Source organism: Mus caroli, chromosome 8 (assembly GCF_900094665.2).
Source record: "Mus caroli chromosome 8, CAROLI_EIJ_v1.1, whole genome shotgun sequence".
Classification (NCBI taxonomy): domain Eukaryota; kingdom Metazoa; phylum Chordata; class Mammalia; order Rodentia; family Muridae; genus Mus; species Mus caroli.
Window position 1 is genome coordinate 113,598,942 of NC_034577.1, and position 14,272 is coordinate 113,613,213.

Here is a 14,272-nt window from a genome sequence, read left to right on the forward strand (position 1 = left end):
ACTTGCCTTGGTCATGGTGTCTCTTCACTGCACCAGAACCCTAAGATGATAGCCAGGATGCTGACAGTCCAGGGAACCCCCTACTACCACAGAGCAGAACCAGGGTACCCACCTAGGCAAGCATAGCCTGCGGCTGAGGAGGCCAGCCCTGCAGCAGTGGGGAAGTTGTTCACTGACGCCACGTGCACCTTATAGCCGAGGCTGAGGGGTAGAGCGTCCCCGTCTCCTGTGCTCCTCCGCTTCCGAGCCAGGCGGCGAACTGCAGGGCAGACGGCAGAGTGAGTGGCCTTGCCAGTTGGCAGACGCACTGAACCTACTCCTGATGCCTCATTTAACTGGGGCTGGGAGAGGGGAGAGGCTGAGAGAGGGGAGAGGTTGGGAGAGGGGAGAGTATGGCTAAAATCTGTGGCACAGCAACTCTCACACAGACGTCCTCCTGGGGTGCTCCAACCCCAGCCCTTCTCTGTCTGCTACCAGAGGCTTCCTGCGGGCACTCAGCACCCCACCGTCACCCCAACTCACTCTCTCTCAGGCAGGCCTGGAGCCGTGGCTGCCCCACGTCCTCCTCGCGACCGTTCAGCCAGATGCGGTCCTCTGTGAAGTCCTTGCTAATGGCAACAGTTGTGGTGGTTTTTAGCTGGGAAGAAAAACCAGGGTCAGTGCTGAGGACAAATGCCCGCCAAGCACCCCTTTCTGCCAAAGAGGTCTCTCCTACCTAGGGCCAGTATGGCTGTCCACCTGGGCAAGCATGTGGAAGGTCAGAAGGGCCCCCAGGGTCAGCCCTGGCTAGGCAGCAGGGAAGTGGGCAAGCCCCTCAGGGTAGCCGTACTGGCCTGCACTGTGTCGAGTGAGAACTGTCTCACCACAGAACCACGGGCACCCGGTCCCTCTTGAGTAAAGGAATCGGACGTAAAACCAGCCCTGTGGCTTTGGGTCTGTGTGTGGATGAGGAGACAAGGGTTAACGCGTATTGGATGGTCAACGGGAATTAGGAGGACACAGGCCCAGCTATGGTCCCATGAGAAGTCACCCCATTCCAGCCACCAGAGCACAATCACCTGGTCCTGGTGCAGCGTGACGCTCAGGGAGGAGTTGATGGGCAGGATCAGTGCTTCATCTCGCTTCCCCCCTAAAACAACAACCGAAGCAGTGAGTTCCTGGTCCTCCCCTCAGTGCTCCACCCCCTCTTACTACACCACCTCAGGAAGACCTCCTAAATTGGCAGCAGACTCAAAGCTCAGTGAACCTTCCCAGAGCACAGTGGAGGTAGGGGACCAGTCTACTTCTGCCTCACACTTCCTCCATCTTTCTCTCACTGCCCAGATACAGTCGAGGGCATTTGCCAGGAACCACGTGCCTATGTGGCTGGTGGTCTATCTCCTCCACCTGCTTGTCCGCCCAGAGGAGTCCGGGTCCTGACCGTGTCCCAGATGGTACCAATCAGAACGGCCCCTCTGCCCAGGACTCCTGCGACCCCAAGCACAGTCAAATCTCCCAGAAAGGGCTGGAGAGATGGCTCAGTGGTTAAGAGCACCGACTGCTCTTCCAGAGGTCCTGAGTTCAAATCCTAGCAACCACATAGTGGCTCACAACCATCCATAATGAGATCTGATGCCCTCTTCTGGTGCATCTGAAGACAGCTACAGTGTACTTAGATATAATAATAAATAAATCTTTTTTAAAAAATGTCCCAGAAAGCCTGAGGAGCAGACACCCGAGGGCGCCCGCAGCTCTTAGCTTGTAGCATCACACTTATGTGGGCCTTCTGCACATGCTTGGCTAATTAGGAGTTGTTTGGCCAGGCGATAACAAAAGACCCACTGGGCAGGTGATTTCACCCTTTGCTGCCTACAGACAGACATCTGCACACAGGTAGCTCTCCTGGAACCACAGGGCTGCTCTGAGGAACACAGAGTGGATGCCCTATGGCCTAAGGCTGAAGCCCAGCTGCCCTATACAAGACAGGAAGGAAGACCCTGGGCCCTCAGATGCAGGCACCGTTAGGGTGTATGGCTTTGGGTACACTATTTTTTTGTTTGTTTGTTTTGCTTTTTCAGGACAGGGTTTCTCTGTGTAGCCCTGGCTGTCCTGGACTCACTCTGTAGACCAGGCTGGCCTCGAACTCAGAAATCCACCTGCCTCTGCCTCCCAAGTGCTGGGATTAAAGGCGTGGGCCGCCACTGCCTGACTTGGCTTTGGGTACACTTATGTGAGTTTCTTCTTGCCCACTGGTCCCAGGTCAGCAACACTTGCATCAAGAAAACCCAGGCAGCTGAGTGAGACAAACTTTTTGTTTGTTTCAGCCCTGCCCTCGTTCCAAGGCTCTGGTAGCCTGGGAGTGCCACACTTTGCTCCCTGAAGGGCAGCAGGCCACCTGGACTTCATCCACAGGGCGGATGGATGCTTCTCCCAGCCTGGCCAGCAGTTTCCAGAGGAGGCCTGATGGTTCCTACAGGAACCCTACAGAGCCCCAGCAGGAACAAGTGTCATACAAAGTAGGTGTATCTATCTGTCTGCCATAAAAGAGGTGGTGCCCATCCTCCAATAGCTAAAGGTTATGTTTTGTTTTTTAAAAGATTTATTTATTTATTTCATGTATGTGAGTTCACTGTTGCTGTCTTCAGACACACTAGAGGATCCCATTACAGATGGTTGTGAGCCACCATGTGGTTGCTGGGAATTGAACTCAGGACCTCTGGAAGAGCAGTCAGTGCTCTTAATCACTGAGCCATCCGTAATGAGATCTGACCCCCTCTTCTGGTGCACCTGAAATAGCTACAGTGTAATTATTTATAATAATTATTTATAATAATAAATAAATCTTTGGGCCAGAGAGAGCGGGGCTGACTGGAGCAAGCAGAGGTCCTAAATTCAATCCCCAACAACCACATGAAGGTTCACAACTATAGTGTACTCATATACATTAAATAAATTAATTAAATCTTAGGGGTTGGCGTAGCACTGGTGGGAATACCAGCTGGGTACTGCCACCCAGGGGACCCACAGATCATTAACAGAATGAAGAATTGACTCTTGTTCTCCCACACCAAAACCTGCCCATAAATGTGGCAGCAGTTTTCCTGGTAACAACAGAGCCCCTGTTCTAGGGCCTAAGCAACAGTGGGCAATGAAATCCTGCTGCGTCCACCTGGATAATCCTTGAGAAGAGTGTGTGTACTGAAACGAGCCAAACTCAAGAATCTACAGGCTGTGTGGATCCACTTCTAAATGACCACGGTGGAAGGAAGAGCAGGGAGAGACTAGGGTGAGAAGCCCTGGTCCCGGCAATACCTCCCCAGTTTACAAGTGTCACCAGGGAGGGAGGAAGAACTGCCCCTCACCAGCGCCCCTCGGATCCCTGCATGGCAACGCCCCCTTCATCCCTTCCAGCCTTCTCCAGCCCAGCTACTCCAGATCCGGGACACTGGTCTTTCCCTCCAGCCCTAGGACCCTGAATCCCGGCAGCAGTGACCCTCATCTCCAGCCTTGTGCACATCGATCCCGGCACCTGTGCCCCGGTCTCCAACTTCCAGGATCCCCGATCCTGGTTGTAGTAACCCCCATTTCCATCACTGTGCCCATGGATCTGACGGTGGCGAACTTCCCCCTCATTCCAGCCTGGAGGATCCCCTTTCCAGCCCCGCTACTCTGGAACCCGACCCTCGAGCCCAGGGGTCCCAGTGACTACAGCCTCCAGCTCTATGCCCCGATCCCGGCCGAAGCGACCGTTGTCTCCAGCACTCACAGTACTTGATAACTGCGATGTTGACCGGCGCGGTGCAGGTGACCATTAGGTCCTGAGGCTTTTCTGAGGCCATGACTGAGAGGCTGGAGTCCCGAACTAGAAAGCCCAGCACCGATTACCCGGTGTCTACAGCCTCACGCGCTGCCATATGATTGGCCCGCTGGCCGGGCTTTTCCCGTGCCGTCCAATAGGCGACAGGCCGAGCCCATGATCCACTTTTTAGCCTATGGACAGGATCGAATGATGTGCGGCTGACACTGAGCCCGCCCCCGGTGCCTGCAAGCTCGTGGCTGCGAGCGAGGGGCGGGGTCCGCTCAGGGAGTGGAATCTACGCAGGCGCAGGAGGTGGTATCTGCGCAGGCGCAGGAGACCTCCTTCTTGCGTAGGTTCCTCCTTCTGGCACAAGCACCACTGGATAGCCTGAGTGACCGTCGGGACAGCGAGGCCATCTGCTGCTGAAACAGCGGAGCTGAAAAAGGATGCGCATCTAGCCTCTCCGCTGCATGCAAAGCTCACTAGACGGTGAATCCGGAGGGATCCGCAGCCCAAGGTCGCGCCTGAGCCCCACATCCTGGAGTCTCCTACATTCACAATCTGACGTCTCTTGTCACAACCTCCAGTCTCCTCGTCCCACAGTCTGGGGTCTCACAGCTTGCCTGAGGTGTCCAGCTGCCGCGCCGGCGGATGTGCTGCATCCGAGATGGGCATTTTCTCTCCCAAGCTCCACACAAGAATTTTGTCGGTTTTTTTTTTTTTTTTTTTTTCGTAGCTGAAATGGATCGGCACATTTCTATGTCATTCTTACGGTACAGTTTAGTGACCTTTAGTATATTTACTTGATACAACCGTCACCTCTGTTTCCAGAACTAACCATCCATTCTCCAACAGAAACAGATACAACTTCCTAGTTCCACCTCCTGTAAAACTTGTGGCTGTTGAATGGCTTAGAATTCCGAAGATGTGCGAGCACACGATACCCAGGCCACCAGTTCTGTTCCTAGGAGTGTGGATGGTACCCAATCCTTTCACAGCCTTCTGGCTGACATTTTATACACAGTGAGTGGCAGTTGCTTTTTTTTTTTTTTTTTTCCCCTGCTGCTTTTTCTACTTCTGAGTTTCTTGGACACTTTCCAGCTGCACACCAAAACAGCTTCCTTGTTTGTCTAGACTGTTGGTAATTGACTCAAGCCGTCCCCCTTGGAAGCCATGCACCGGACTTTCCTTGCATTGTGTATAAGAGTGCTTGCGTAGATTCCTAGAAGTGGATGAACCAGCCAAGCAGCTATGTGCCCGGGGCGATGTTGATAGCTGTTGGCGGGCTGCCATCTTGGAAGCTGGATCGATTGCTCAGCTCTCTCTGCTAGAGCAAGAGTGTGTGAATAGGCCTTCTGCGCCACAGTAAACAGCCTGTCAGTCAGGCTGACAGCTGACCAATGGGAGTTCACTATTGTTTCCTTGTGGCTTGTGAGATGGCTCGTATTTTCAATTTCTCTTGCAATAACTTTTCTGCTACACACACACACACACACCAGCAGAAAGGTGATAGTGTTTAATCTCAACACTCAGGAGGCAGAGGTCAGGTGGATTTCTGTAAATTCCAGGGCAGCCTGATCTACAGAGTAAGTTCCAGGGCTACACAGAAACCATGTCTTGAAAAAAAAACCTAAATAAACCCAAAGAAGAAGAAGCGGGGAGGGTGTCTCTGTGAGTTCAAGGCCAGCCAGAAGTACACTGTGAGATCCTGTCTCTAAAAAATGAAAACAATAAGTTAAAGAAAGAAGAGAACAATTAATTTAATCCAGAACGAATAGTTTCACCCACGGGTATTTTTGTACATTATCAGGTACAGAGGCCAAGGTCACCTCATGGGCTGAAGGACACCAGTACCTGGAACCCCGTATACTTTGAAGCTAAGAGTCAGTAGTAGGTCTTCTCTCTACTCATCAAACGTTGTAAATGTCTGTCATGTTTGTGAAGTTCATTGTTAGGTCAGGGATACACACATGCATGAGGCACAGGAAGGGAGGAGAGTCCACCAGGGCTGAGTGACCATCTTCTGCTTGTACCTCAGAGCTTGGCCTGAACAGGCCAGCAGAGGGGACCAAAGTGCAGCTGTGTTTCCCAGCCCAGGCACTGGGGACAGAAAACCTCTAACAGCAACCTCAAAGGGGAGGATGCTGTTTGTGGATTTCTGTGCCCCTGTCCCTTGTCCCTTTGAACTCAGTTCCCTAGAGAAGTCTTCAGGGGTTGGAGTTGTTCCAGAGCACCTGGCCGGCCTGGGTAACCATAGAGACTGGTAGAGAGGTAGATTTCATCCAAGGGTTCTGGTTCCTTGTCAAAAACAAAAACAAAAAACAAGAAACAGCTCAGTGCAGGGCTGGCATGTGCAGCCAATCATGTGGGTGACTGTAGGCTGGCAGCTGTGTTTAGGGGTGGGGCTAAGGTAGCAAAGGTCCGAGGGGAGGTTTGGGGCTTGGGCAGAACTAGGGGAGGAAGGAAAGTTGCATTGAGTAGAGGGGAAGGAGAAACAGTCGGGGCCACCCCAGGCTGGAATTTCCTTGCCCTGCCACGAGAAGCAAATCCCTTCCTCAGGCCAGGAGGGTTGTCACCAAGCCCTCCTCTGACCTGTGCGGGTTCCTGGGCACCAGCCCTCAGGAGTCATTGTTCCTTCCTTCCCGCTCCCCCTGGCTTGTTCTTTGCCTGGATTTTGGCCCCTGTCACTTGGCCCTGACTAATCAGGCCACTGCACTGGGCGACCTCTAAAGGCCCTCCTTTGTTTGGCCTCTGTGACCACAGCCCAACATGGCCTTTAGGACAGGTATGAGCCACACTTCCAGGTAAGGGGCCAGGTAGCCAGTGCTACCTGTGTGTGTTGGGATGGGGATGGGGGTGTCCCAGGAAATGCCAGCAGCCTCAGACAGGGACCAAATACATGGATGTGGCTTGTTCCCATGCACCTACATAGACACCTTGGGTGGATCACACTTTCTAGGTATCAGAAAGAATTCTTCAACCTGGGTGTATTTTATTTTATTTTAATTAATTAATTAATTAATTTGGTTTTTCGAGACAGGGTTTCTCTGTGTAGCCCTGGCTGTCCTGGAACTCACTCTGTAGACCAGGTTGGCCTGAACTCAGAAATCCGCCTGCCTCTGCCCGCCCCGCACCCCCAAGTGCTGGGATTAAAGGTGTATACCACCACGCCCGGCTGTTTGTTTGTTTGTTTGTTTTTAAGATTTATTGATTTAATGTATATGAGTATGCTGTCTTCAGACACACCAGAAGAGGGCGTCAGATCTCATTATAGACGGTTGTGAGCCACCATGTGGTTGCTGGGACTTGAACTCAGGACCTCTTCCAGAGCAGTCAGTGCTCTTACCCGCTGAGCCATCTCTCTTGCCCCCTGATTTGGGTGTTGTGGCCAAATATGTACACCAGGTTAGGTTAGCAGTGTTTACCTAGCACGCCTTCTCCAGCACAGCATACAGCAAGTGTGGGGCACACATCTGTAATCCCAGTGCTTAGGAGACAGAAGGGTTAAGAGTTCAAGGTCATCCTCAGCTAAAGAGCAAATTGGAGACTAAGCTGGGAAAACCGAAGGTTTGTCTTTCCAAAAAAAAAAAAAAATAATAATAATAATAATTACTTACCACAAAATTAGCTGCAAGGGCCCTTGTATACTTAACAAGAGAGGCCAGACACAGGCACACGGCATGTAAGCAACCCTGGCTTCCATCTCCACAACCCTTCCGCTGTGAAGGACTACTTCCTGAGCCAAACTTCCACGTCTTCAGGAGTTAGGCAACCTTACCTGAGCAGCCAGCCACTCCTTCCAAACAGCTGTATGCAATTCTGCCAAAAGTGCATGCAATTCTGCCAAAAGTGCGTCACATCTTGGAGAGGAGCTAGAGTATTTGTGTGGGGAAGACTAGGGTGGGAGGTGTCCAGCTACATAGCCACAGCAGGGGACAGGGACTGGAGGTGGGGTGGGGTGGGGCAGCAGCATCTGTGCGGCTGCTTTGACTTCACCCATGTTCCTGCCTGTAACCCATTACCCATTGCTCTATCAGTAAGCCAAATAAAACTTGTTAATTCCTCGGTGTGAGCTTTCCTTAGTTTATCCAAGAAACCCTTAGTGAGAGGGGGTAGACATTGTTTATGTCTCCCCTAGGGAAGGCATTTTAGTCATAGCCGGCATAGCCAGTCGTCTGGCAGGATACAATAAAAGCAAGGTTGAGTGCAGGAAGAAGAGCATTGGTGTTGGCCCTGAGGTGGGCAATGAGACTGGCAGCTCAAGCTATGCTACTTAAGGGGAGAGGATATACTGGCATGGTTTCCTATACCCATGAGGCCGTGGTATGTCCCCTTTGAGTATAGCTCAGAGGGCAGCAAGACATGGGGATGTCTGTGGGGAAGATCTGGTGACAGTGGTCCTTACTTAGGTGGTAACAAGGGGCATGAGAGCCTGATGGCTGAGGTTTGCCCAGGGACTGTGGAGATGCTTTGAGAACAGCTGAGGATCCAGAACAGCCCCTGGGAGTGATGGGGGGGGGGGNGGGGGTGGCGGTCAGCAAGCTGCTGCAGAGGCAGCCTAGACACTGCGATCGGTAACAAGACCTACCTGAGGCTATGGTGGCAGCCAGGAGGGAAAGACATCACAGGATAAAGGGAGGAAGGCAGAGGTGGCTGACGTCCGTCCTCTGTGCTGGCCTCCAATCTAGAGAGTAAGTGGGATAAAGAGAGAAGAGATGGTTGTGTTAGCTCCCATCTTCTTGGAGCTTGGCCGAAGGGTAAAGAAAACTTAAATCAGGTCTGCATTGAAGAGCCCCTTCTGGAAGCCTGGAATCCACAGAAGGCTTCTGGTAGTCGAGATGAAGAGAGTAAAAGAGAGGCAGAAGACAGCAGTCAGAAAGGGGAGACTCTGGTCCAGTTCGCAGACATGGGGGACTTAGCAATGGCCTGTTGGGGGAGATCATAGCAATCAGAGTACTCAGCACTGGAAATCAGCACTAGGGAAAAGCAGGCACTGAACCGTCTCTCACAGACTGATACGAGCGGCTGTGGGCCACAGGGACAGGTGGGATCCACGTGAGCACTTGAAGAAGCAGAGGCACTGAGCACGGTTATGCTAGGTTAGGCATCCTCTAGGCTCACACGCTATAGGCAACAAGACTAAGACACTCGAATCCTCCAAAGCCTTCTTCACAAGGATCCCTCCCCACATCCATCTCCGGAGCACAAGTTACATCCCTGAGGCGGCACATGGGGAATCCACCCCATGGGCTGGCTCATGAGAGACATCAGAGAGAGTTCTGTGTCAACCTGACCAGGGCTGGAGCCATCTGAGAGGAGGATACCTCCATAAGCATTGGGCTGAAGGCAAGCCCATAGGGCATTGTCTTAATTAGCAATTGTTTGGGGGGGGGTGATCCCACTGGGGAGGGCAATTCCATTGTGGGGGTATCACCCCTGGGCTGGTGGTCCTGGATTCTATAAGAAAGCAGGCTAAGCAAGCCATGGGGAGCAAGTCAGCACCTCTTCATGGCCTCTGCATCAGCTCCTGCCTCCAGGTTCCTCCCTGGTTTGAGTTCCGCCATTGGCTTCTGAAGCCAAATAAATCCTTTCCTCCCCTCGTTGCTTTTATTCCTAGTGTTTCACCACAGCGACAGAAACACTAAGACACATGATCATCAGCATGGAGGTCCTCTGGACACTGAGGGCTGGAGAGCCACAGAGACTAGAGCTCAGGGGATCTCGGAAGGAGGGAAGCGATGTTTAGTACCCAGGGCACTTGGGCTGAGAGGTCAGTGTTCACTAGATACTCAAGGAGAAGCTGGATCCTCGGATCTGGCTTGGAGCTCTGTGGCTTTGCCGGGCCCTTGGTGGGAGGGGGGACGGGACAGGATCCTTATGAAGAAAGAAAGGCTTTGGCGGACCTGAGTGTCTGGAGAGGATGTGTAACCGAGCTGAGAGACAAGAACCAAAGCAGTGGAAGAAACTGGTTTGGGTTTTGGTTTTTGTCTTTTGCTTTTTTGTTTGTTTGTGGTTTTGAGACAGGGTTTCTCTGTGTAGCCCTGGCTGTTCTGGAACTCAGGCTGTAGACCAGGCTGGCCTCGAACTCAGAAACCCGCCTGCCTCTGCCTCCTAAGTGCTGGGATTAAAGGCGTGCGCCACCACTGCCCGGCTCTGGTCTGGGTTTTTTAAGCAAAAGTAGCAAGGTGTGCCTGAGTTCTAATGGGGGTGGGGGGATTCTATACTAAGGAGCTACTGGAAGGCTTTGAAGTCTGGGGAGGGTTTACAGAAGGCATCGTGGTCAAATCATCCAGGTGAAAGTGATCAAGTCTGTGCCAGGGGTAGGTGATTTTCTATCTCCTATCTTTCTATCTTAGTCTCCTGACTAAGCAAGGAATGTTCCCCTCCTACAACACGTTACAATAGGGGTCGAGCCCATTTGTCCAGCCAAGACAGCCTCCAGTAGCCAGGTGTGGTGGATAGAGAAATGGCTGCCCTTACAGTCACCGTGCCAGCCCAACCAGAGCCTCTCGGACCCAGGGAGCCATGAGGGGCAGCAGGGGAGAGCAGGGCCTGGGTAACGCCGCTTGGCCCTGGGTAGAGGTGAGCAACTTGAGCCAGCCCCACTGAGTTCACCAGGGTTGGGGAGGCTCCAGAGGAGACTTACAGCATGTGGAGGTGGAAGGCTCAGAAAGTGACTGAGGACTGGGGAGGGAGCTAATTAGCACATCCTATCTACACCCAACCCTGATCTGTGGAGGAAGAGATTGGTTCTAGTGGATGGAGGACTCTTCCCATGCTGTGAGACCTCCCTTCCATTTGACTTCGGAATCTTCCTCATTGTGAACTTCGATGATAACCGGACACTTGTGGTGAGCTTTCGGAGTTTGATGCTGGCCACCAATCATTATGTCGTGGAGGTTCAGGCCTTGGCATTGTGGTGTGTCTTGATCATCACCTAGGAAAAGGCATAGATGACAGAATGCTAAGCTCTGAGTGTTTTTGCAGATCCGGAAACCCTTTGGAGACGTGTGACTGCCCCAGGAGGAGCAAGTAGAGGAAATCAGGCCGAAAGGTGACAGGGCCAGGTGCAGCTGTGACATGCTTGGAAGCTTTATAGTTGGGGAAGACACAGATGCTGCCCACCAAGGTGACTGAGACAAAGCCTGCAATCACCTGGGTCTGTAAATGTTAGCGATGAACAGGAGTGGGTATCTTTTTTGTTTTTAAAGATTTATTTAGTATTATATGTAAGTACACTGTAGCTGTCTTCAAACACACCAGAAGAGGGTGTCAGATCTCCTTACAGATGGTTGTAAGCCACCATGTGGTTGCTGGGATTTGAACTCAGGACCTTCAGAAGAGCAGTCGGGTGCTCTTACCCACTGAGCCATCTCTCCAGCTCAGGAGTGGGCATCTTGTGAGAGTGGAAACAGGTGTTCCTTGAAGCTATAAAGTGGTTGTGTTGTTTGATTGTTTGTTTAGACAGGGTCTCACTATGTGGCCTTGGCTGGCCTCCAACTTACAGAGATCCTCCTGCCTCTGCGTCACAAGTAAAGTTGTATGCCACCATGCCCACGCCATAAAGTTGACTGAGAACCCCAGTGCCAGTGACGGGTACCTCCCTAGCAGTTGTTGGCTGAAGAGGCCCCCAAAGGTAACAGCTATTGTCACAGTTGCTGGCTCTATTTTAGAACTGAATGGTAAGCCCTTAGGGATGAAGAAGACACTTTATGCCCTGGTTGCAGATTTGGAGAAATGAAGCTAGGACTCGGCTGGAAGGGTCTCCTCCCTGCGAGCTAGCCTGTGGTGCCAGATGTTACTACTAAGGATGCTGGCGAGGATTAAGACCAAAATTCCTACTTAGTTGTGGACTCTGTCCTTCACAATATGGCAGTGAGTGCAATAGGCACCCAGCAGCTGTGAATAAAGCTTTCTAAACCAGATGTGATGGCGCACACCTTTAATCCCAGCACTCGGGAGGCAGAGACAGGTGGATGTCTGTGAGTTTCATGCCTGGCTGGTCTGCATAGAGAATTCCAGGACAACAGGGCACATATAGAGACAAGAACAACTTCCCTCCCAACTTTATGATTGTACTCAATGCCCTTCCAGAGGAGGAGATTCATTTCTGGTACTGGGAACTTAGACAAAATCCTTTCACCAAGGAAGTCATAGGCTCTGGTAAAGAAATGGCTGGTATTGGTATTGGGGAGTCCTGATTTATTCAAGGCATGAAATCTGGCCTTCTAGAATGACCATTGTGTTGAAGGGACAGGATTGTGCTCTGGTCCGGTCTAAGGTGCAGTCATACTGTGTGGTTTTAGGGCCTTGGGATCCTTCATCTGCCCTCACTCCCCTTTCTGTCTTTTCCCTGGGTCTGTGGCCATGCCAGGACTGTATTCTACCACTACACTATATCCCCACTTCAGAGATCTATAAAGATACAAAACTCAGAGCCAAGGGTAAAACCCAGGGCTTCCATGTGTTCTGTTACTGAAGATATTTTTGCTTGGTGTTCTCTTTAATTATTTTACATTGAACTTTGTGTGGTTCTCTTTAAGGGATCTTTTATGTATACATGTCTATATGCTACATGTCTGGAAGCCAGTGGGGAGAGGGGGCATCGGATCCCTGAAGCTGGAATTATCTGCTCTTGGAATTTGCCTGATGTCTCTGTTTTAACCCACAAGCCATGTGTCCAGTCCCAGCAGTTTTAGACATGGAGAAGCTGGCTATATGATTAACTCAGCAGACACACGGGATGTTCTGGGCTGGGCCTCAGGGGTGTGGCCGCTTACCTCGGCAACCATGTACTCTTCCTTGGATGTTCCCCTACACAGTCACAGCAGCCTGGAAACTTGTGTTCCATCAGGTTCAGCCAGGGGGCTATTCTTAGCCACGTGGGCGTGGCCAGGGGTAGATGCTCTGGGTATAGATAGTAACAAGTGGGCTATTTCAGGTATCTGGAGAACCCCCTAGAATATTCCGGGCCAAAATGCTATTTATATAATCCACCAGGCTTCTGGAAGCAAAAGCTATAACCTTCGTGTCTCTTTGGCTTTCTGAAGAGGCTTCTTTCAGCGGGGTTGTGGGGACAGGGGCCGGGTCATCCAAAGGCCTGCTGTCCCTCAAGCACCTGTTTCCAGAAAGCCAGGGATGTTCTTTGCTTTCAACCCTGACTGGGAGAGCAGTGGTTCTCCTCAGACCCTAGCTGTTCTCTCGGCAGGCATTGTCCTGTGGCCTCCTGGAAGGGCAGCCAGCACTCTGGGGAGACAGCTTCCAGATGTGATGGGTGACATCTTTATCTCTTCCTGAATTTCACTGAGCTTGCAGACTTCTGCTTCCCATAGACATCAAAGGGCTGTGACTAAATCCTTTTCCCTTCTCTCCCGGGCCCCTTGTCTTTCCTTGTGCCCTTACTCCCATTTTGGAGAGTGGTTCTACCAAAAGGCCTAGTTTTCTCAAAAATTCGTCCTTAGGAGGGCAAGTGGGACTTTCAGAAGTAATTCTGTAGAAGATGACAGGCAAGGAAGAAAAGCAACCCTATAGAAAAGGCCGCCTAAGCACACTGGGACGGACACCCTCTTTCTGATCCTCATTCTGCATGTCAGGGACTGGGCCTAGAAGTTAAGTGAATACACCCCCACACACACACACACACCCCGTTCCTTTGCTGTGCCAGGCTGGCTGGGCAGGTGCAGGTGTCTGCTCAGCTGCTGCAGCCTGACTGAAGCCTGGCCCGCAGAGTGGAAAGCGTCCTCTGTTCATTCCGTATTAGTACCCTCCTCGCACTTCTCTGCCAACCCCCACCCTCTGCTACCTCAGCCACCCATCAGCCCAGATATAAATACAAGAGCATTTTCCATGGGCTGGAACCGGGGGGGGGGGCATTCCACTTTATTTTGGGCTGTGAGATTCCCTGCTTCATACCCGACAGGTGTGACAGCCCCATTTAGACATGGGAAGCTAGAAATAGAACACAATCTACAATATAGCTTCCTTTGGGCATCTGGATGCTATTTTAAAAGAACATTCCTGTGAGGTACCCAGGCTCATGTTGGTTGGGGTTCTGAGGGCCCCTCCACCAGGGGAATCTTGACCTGCTTGCTGAAGGACCAGACATTTGGGGACAAGATTCCTTCCTTGCTTTGACAGAGAGATAAAGAGGAGGTGGGGGGGTAGGGCTTCTTACCCACAATCTTTGAAGCTATTTCTGACACCTGACTACCCCATGATTCAAGACGGACTCATAAGTACACCCCACCCCACCCCACCTCGCTCTAAGAGTGAGGGCCAGGTAGGGTGACTTCTCAAACTACATGTTCTTGGATGTTTGGGCTTAACAGCAGCCCCACCCCACCCCAAATCCATGTCAAAATTCTAACCTGCTAAAGACCCTTAGAAAGTGGGTCTTAGCCGGGCGTGGTGGCGCACGCCTTTAATCCCAGCACTCGGGAGGCAGAGGCAGGCGGATTTCTGAGTTCGAGGCCAGCCTGGTCTACAAAGTGAGTG

The 14,272-nt window shown here is 51.7% G+C and overlaps 1 protein-coding gene and 1 long non-coding RNA gene across 2 annotated transcripts in view; both read right to left on the minus strand.

The window, feature by feature from the left end:
• The window catches only part of Mvd (mevalonate diphosphate decarboxylase), a 9,746-nt gene extending 5,861 nt beyond the window's left edge, over positions 1-3,885 (minus strand). The window contains exons 1-4 of the mRNA XM_021170759.2: positions 3,746-3,885; positions 1,059-1,129; positions 523-637; positions 113-259 (exon numbers count right to left, since the gene is read on the minus strand). Of these exons, the coding sequence (XP_021026418.1) occupies positions 113-259; positions 523-637; positions 1,059-1,129; positions 3,746-3,818 (406 nt within the window). The 5' untranslated portion in view covers positions 3,819-3,885. The remainder of the gene's footprint in view (positions 1-112; positions 260-522; positions 638-1,058; positions 1,130-3,745) is intronic.
• Positions 3,886-5,697: 1,812 nt separating this feature from the next.
• LOC110299598 lies at positions 5,698-12,715 on the minus strand. Its single transcript, XR_002378490.1, has 3 exons — positions 12,559-12,715; positions 8,367-8,462; positions 5,698-6,076 (listed from the first exon to the last, which is right to left on the minus strand). It is a non-coding gene; the product is annotated as an uncharacterized LOC110299598 (long non-coding RNA).
• Positions 12,716-14,272: the final 1,557 nt, after the last annotated feature.